Source organism: Echiichthys vipera (assembly GCF_963691815.1).
Source record: "Echiichthys vipera genome assembly, chromosome: 17".
Classification (NCBI taxonomy): domain Eukaryota; kingdom Metazoa; phylum Chordata; class Actinopteri; order Perciformes; family Trachinidae; genus Echiichthys; species Echiichthys vipera.
In genome coordinates this window covers 27,652,040-27,658,039 of record NC_139842.1, presented here as the reverse complement: position 1 = coordinate 27,658,039, position 6,000 = coordinate 27,652,040, and the positions used below count along the sequence as shown (strand labels likewise).

The window sequence follows — 6,000 nt, the reverse complement described above, 5'->3', positions numbered from 1 at the left end:
GATCCAAGGGTAAATGTCACATGGTAACTGTCAGGGACGGTGACAGGGAAAACACGGAGGATTGGACCAAAATGCAGACACAAACTCAGGAGTAATTTTTAACAGATTTAATGAAACTTACACAACACAAAGGGTGCACAGAGAATGAGGGGAAAACACGGAGAGGACTAGGAAAAACTGGCAGGTAAGCAAGCAGGCTGGCAGGCAGTTCGACAGGGAGACAGGCAACTGGAGCAAAGAAACACTAGGAACACTCACAAATAGGTCCACGGAGGAGTGAGAAAACATCGACACAAGGATGAAGCCAGCCCTGCTACATGCTACCGCTCCTGCTGCTAAATTATCTGGAGTATCTGGAATAACGTTCCGTCCCCGAATGAGACTCAGCTCTGGCTTAATATACAGGGAGGCATACAGGAGTTTTCCCAACCTGCCGGGAAAACCAGCTCACAACAGGGAAACACAGAAAAGGGAGCACATACAGGGAAAAAAAGACAGAGGGAGACAAAAGGGGTGCCATGATGGAATCATGACAGTAACCATTGTGTCAGAAGGGAAGATTTAAAAGAAAAATTATTCGGGCTATAGAATTAATTTATTTTTATTCTTCCCCTTTCTTTACAGTTTAATAATAGCGTTGGATTTATCTATGTCTGTCTCTGCTGCTTCCTCCATCACTGCATCTTCTATCTATTCCACCAGATTTCTCCATGTTAAATTCTCTTCAACCAGTTAATTTATCTTCTCATCTGATTTTCCCTCCTGTGTTTCCCCGATCTCACCTCTCTGAACCTGTTCTCCATCATTCACACACACACACACAAACATACACATACAAACACACACACACACACACACACACACACAGGATAGACCGAAGCCTGGACAGCATCCTCCTCTCTGCCACGGTCGTCAGGGTGTCCAGCTCTTCCCCCACGACATCACCTGCCCTCCTGATCAGTTTGTTCAGTCTGTTGGTGTCTGCGGCCTTCAGCCCACTGCCCCAGCATGTGACAGCGAAAAAGATCGCACTGGCCACAACAGACTCATAAAACATCCTCAGCATCGTCCGGCAGATGTTAAAGGACCTCAGCCTCCTCAGGAAAAAGAGTCAACTTTGGCCCTTTTTGTAGACAGCCTCTGTGTTTCTGGTCCAGTTCAACTTATTATTAAAGTACACCCCCAGCTACTTATACTCCTCTACAGTGTCCACAGGGACCCCCCTGGTGTTTTCACCCTCCTCAGATCCACTACGAGCTCCTTTGTTTTAGTCACGCTGAGCTGCAGATGATTCAGCACACTCCAAGTGACAAAGTTGCCAATAACAGTCCTGTATTCACTGTCATCCCCCTTTCTGATTCAGCCAACTATTGCTGAGTCATCAGAAAACTTCTGAAGGGGGCAGGACTCTGTCAAAACTAGGGTTGCTGACCACCCTGTCGGAAACACAGTTATGTAGATGTACATACTGTGGTCTGCCCATCAGGTAATCCACAATCCAGGTCACGATGTTGGCCTCCAGCTGCATCGCAGCCGTCTTCTCACCCAGTTGAGCCAGACGGATGGTGTTTAATACCCTGGAGAAGTCAAAGAACATGACTCTCACAGTACTCGCAGGCTTCTCCAGATGACTGTACACTCTGTTCAGCAGGTATGCAGTCCTCAACTCCCAGGCGGGGCTGGTAAGCGAATTGTAGTGGTGTTGTGAAGGGCCTGACCATAGGCCTTAGCTGCTCCAGGACGAGTCTCTCCATGGTCTTCACGAGGCAGGGACCCTCTGGAGGTGCGGGCTCAGGCTGAAGACTTGACTTAGTACTCCACACAGCTGGGAGGCAAAGGCTTTTAGCACCCTGAGAAATACACCATCGGGCCCTGCAGCTTTGCCAGGGTGGAGTCTCGTCAGCTGTCTTCTCACCAGGTCAGGCGTGACGGACACTGTAGAGATGTCCGTTTGGGGAGGGCTGCGGCCGTCAGGTTGTGGAGGACATGATTTAGAGCAGGGGGGGGGGGTGGAATAGGTAGGTGTGAAGTGAGGTGGTGAGGGGCCGACAAGGGGTCTGTAAGGAGGAGGAGGCTCAGGAGAAATAACCTGGAGGAGAAGCTGCTGGTGATGTTCTACAGAGCCGCCATAGAGAGCATCCTGACGTACTGCATCACAGCGTGGTATGCAGGGTGCTCAGCCGCAGACAGGAAGGCACTGCAGAGGGTCATCTCTGCCTAGCCTGGAGGACATTGCCAGCTCTCGCTACCTCAGCAGAGCTGAAAACATTATCAAGGACTCCTTTCACCCCAGCAACCACCTGTTTGACCTGTTACCCTCAGGCCGACACTACAGGTCACAAAAATCACGGACAAACAGACTCAGAGATAGCTTCTTTTCTAGAGCTATCACTGCAGTCAATAACAAAAAATAAAACAACGAAACAAACTACCTCAAATGTAACAAATATTGATCACATTGATCAGATTTAAAATTTAGAATCTAAATAACTTAACAAAGCCACTTTAAACTGAAAAAAGCCACTTTAAAACTCTTGTGCAATAATAATATACATATTTTATTTTAGTATAGTTTCTGTTCTCCACCCGTCTGTTTATACTGTTCCCCATCTGTTTATACTGTTCCCCATCTGTTTATACTGTTCCCATTGATCTGTTTATACTGTTCCCATCTGTTTATACTGTTCCCATCTGTTTATACCGTTCACATTATTATATTGTTTATACTATATTGTGTGTTTATTGCTTATATTATACTTTGCTTATTGTTTTACTATATATTATTTTTCTAAAAATGTACCAAGGGGGAGTAGCACTCCAATTTCGTTGTATGCAGATGCAATTACAATAAAGGCTATTCTATTCTATTCTATTCTATACAGGCTCCACCTTAGAAACAGTTGAGAAAAAACCTGATTAATGGAGAACACACACACACACACACACACACACACACACACACACACACACACACACACACACACACACTCACACACACACACAGATCGTTCAGGGGCCAGGAGCGAGCTTTGCATCACAGTATCAGTAGAGTAACTGTGAGAAGTGTCATGTTATAATGGCACTTGTACGATTGTTTGATGTATACATAAACTTTGTACATGTATGAATATGATTGGAATGGACATTCAATTCAGTTATCTGACGCTTTCTGTCTGTCTGTCTCTCTCTCTCCCTCTCTTTCTCTCTCTCCCCAGGAAGTGAGTGTGTGTGTGTGTGTGTGTGTGTGTCTGTGTGTGTGTGACCTGTCATTGTGAGCAATCATGTTTTGAAACAGCCTGAAGATGTTGCTTGGAGGCAAAACCAGCAAGAACAACAATGGAGGTGAGTGCCTCTGTGTTATTACATCCTCTCAGCCTCTCATCTTGTTTTGCGTTCATAAAGATTGCATCAAGTTCGATCGTACAACTTCAGTCATGTCAGAAGCTCCATTCATGTTCATTTTACAGAGAAAATGTTTCTCTATTCTGATGTATAGGTGGCAGTTTGCAGGTATGTTCTTTTGGTGGTTTCCATGATTTCATATATGCTTATATTTGATTCTCTCTTTCTTAGGTGGCAGTGGCATAGAGTCAGAGGGGTCAGAGGTCAGGATGATAGAGGGATTCACTCGTTCTCTTCCTTCTTCTCCCCTACTCAACCTCTGTCTGGTAAAAAGAATCGGTAGGTCTATCCATCTGAACACATTCAGTGTGGTGCACTTACATTAGTAAGGGATAATGTGGAGCGGGGGTCGGCTGCCTTTTTGATATGGAGGGCCATTTTTTAAATGTTCAGGTTCATACATGTCATACATGTATTTTGTGTTTCTAGTAGAACATATTTCCATGCTTTAATGTTAAAAAAAGCTTTATTTTTCTCATAGTGCTCGTAGCTACTGTATCTTTATGCACCCTTTGTCTGAGACGCTCTGTTGCAGCTCTCTTTTTTAAAAAAAAACTTTATTGCCCTTAAATGCACATTAACAGGCAATTAACGACAAAGACGAGTACAAAGAACCATCCATGTAAGGGGTGTAGCACATAAACAATAAATTATGATAGGTAAAGTATAGGTGTATAAGAGTCCTGGGCCTACCTTCTCATAAAAACAGGTACTTTTAGCTTTAATTGGGCAGGCATATATTCCATCATGTTAACATGTTTTACTTTCTGTAACCACTGGGTGATCATGGGACGGTCGGGTTTCATCCAATTGATAGTGATAATTTTTTTTGCAATCATCAACAAAACATGTCATATATAACATTGTTCTCTTTCCAGTTCTTCTTTGACATAGATAGATATATGGAATGACTTTCTATATTGGTAGGTTCCTTTCGCATATTTTCCCAATCTGTATTTTTCGTGACATAATGTTCTGATCTGTTAGTATCTATATAGATCACTTGAAGGTAATTCAAACATTTGTCCCTAAGTTGTGAAAAAAGATTTAAATCCCTTATTATTATATTCATTCTCACAGACTCTATTCAACCAAAGAGTGACAAGGGGAGCAACTCCCATCTATTGAAGTCCTTTTTAATTTCTTTGATCAGTTTATTGTAATTAGGGGAAAATAATTGTTTTGTTTTAGGTGTGAGTAAAACGCCAAGATATGTGAATCCCTGATTGGATCTTGTGAAAGAGATCAGATATGTTCATATTAACTTCATGGCCCGACACTTTACTGTATTCATTAAGGTCATGTAGGAGAGCTGGGACAGAGCTAATAGGATTTTCAAAAAATATTAATATATCATCTGCAAAAAGTGCCAGTTTATGCTGGTTATTTCCTTCATCCAGTATACCCTGTATTAGAGGATCAAAACTTATCAGTTCGGCTAGCGGTTCAATACTGAGCAAACAAAGAGGGGGACAAAGCATCTCCTTTTCCTTGCCACGTCCCAGCAGGAAAAATTCTTAGCACTGTCCATTTATATAAAGGGCCTTGTCATGTGTGATGATGGAGAATACACGGAGGAGGGGATCCAAATTCATACACAGAACTCAGGAGACGGTATTAACAAATTTAATAAAACTTATTTACAAAAGGTGCACTAACAAAAGGAAAAACACGAAGAGAACTTGATACAAACTGACACGATGAATGGACACAAGAGGAACAGGTACACAGGGAGACATCAGGGTATGTAGAGGGTATGATCCGGCACCGAGTGAGGCTCAGTACCGGGTTAATATACAGAGTGGCAGGTGTTAACAAGGATCACCTGCCAGGAAAACAAACTCAAACCAGAAAACAGAAAGAAAGCACATACAGAAAAACACCGACAGAGGGAGACAAAAACAACGATTAAAAAGGAGAGAGAAACTGTCCAGAACTAATCACAACAGGCCTATCTGCAGTCTGCCTCAAAATGCAGTTAAAGTCTCCACCTATTAAAAAAATTCCCTCTGCTTTGTCTGCTAATAGAGATGGTATCATCTTAAAGAAATTTGGAGTTCTCCTTCAGGGTATATACTGTAGATTAACCAGTGTAATTTTAGTACCTCCAATAGTGCCTATTACCGTCACATATCTACCCTCTTTACCCCCTTTATTTAGCATGATGGAAACTCCTCTTTTCCTCCCGTTTGTGAAGGAGGAGCTACTATATATCTGGTCCACCCCTTTTCTCTTAATTGGACTACTTATTCCCTTTACATTATAGCTGATACAGGTTAAACTATCCATTTATTATTAATTTGTGCTTTTTAGCATACTCTCCTTCCAGCGTTTTACAAATACACCTTAAATCAAGAACAATTGAAATCATGTATAGTGACAGTGACCCATATCCAATCTCAAGGCAAAATAGGACAAATAACATTAAAGAAATAGCAATACAGTGAACCTCCAAATACCAAACTGGGTTTCTCAGTGTTATTTTGTTGTTCAGCTACGTCAAACCTGAACATGAACCAGTCCCTGGTGAAGCTTGGGCTGCGGAGGGTGACTGCTCCTGTAGTGGGACAGTTCGCTCTCCAAGGCCTGGATCCCGAC

The 6,000-nt window shown here is 42.6% G+C and overlaps 1 protein-coding gene across 1 annotated transcript in view; it reads left to right on the top strand.

The window, feature by feature from the left end:
* The first annotated feature begins 3,585 nt into the window (after positions 1–3,585).
* tanc2a (tetratricopeptide repeat, ankyrin repeat and coiled-coil containing 2a) overlaps positions 3,586–6,000 on the top strand; it is a 102,533-nt gene continuing 100,118 nt past the window's right edge. The window contains exon 1 of the mRNA XM_083931424.1: positions 3,586–3,681. Coding sequence (XP_083787550.1) covers positions 3,612–3,681 — 70 coding nt within the window. The 5' untranslated portion in view covers positions 3,586–3,611. The remainder of the gene's footprint in view (positions 3,682–6,000) is intronic.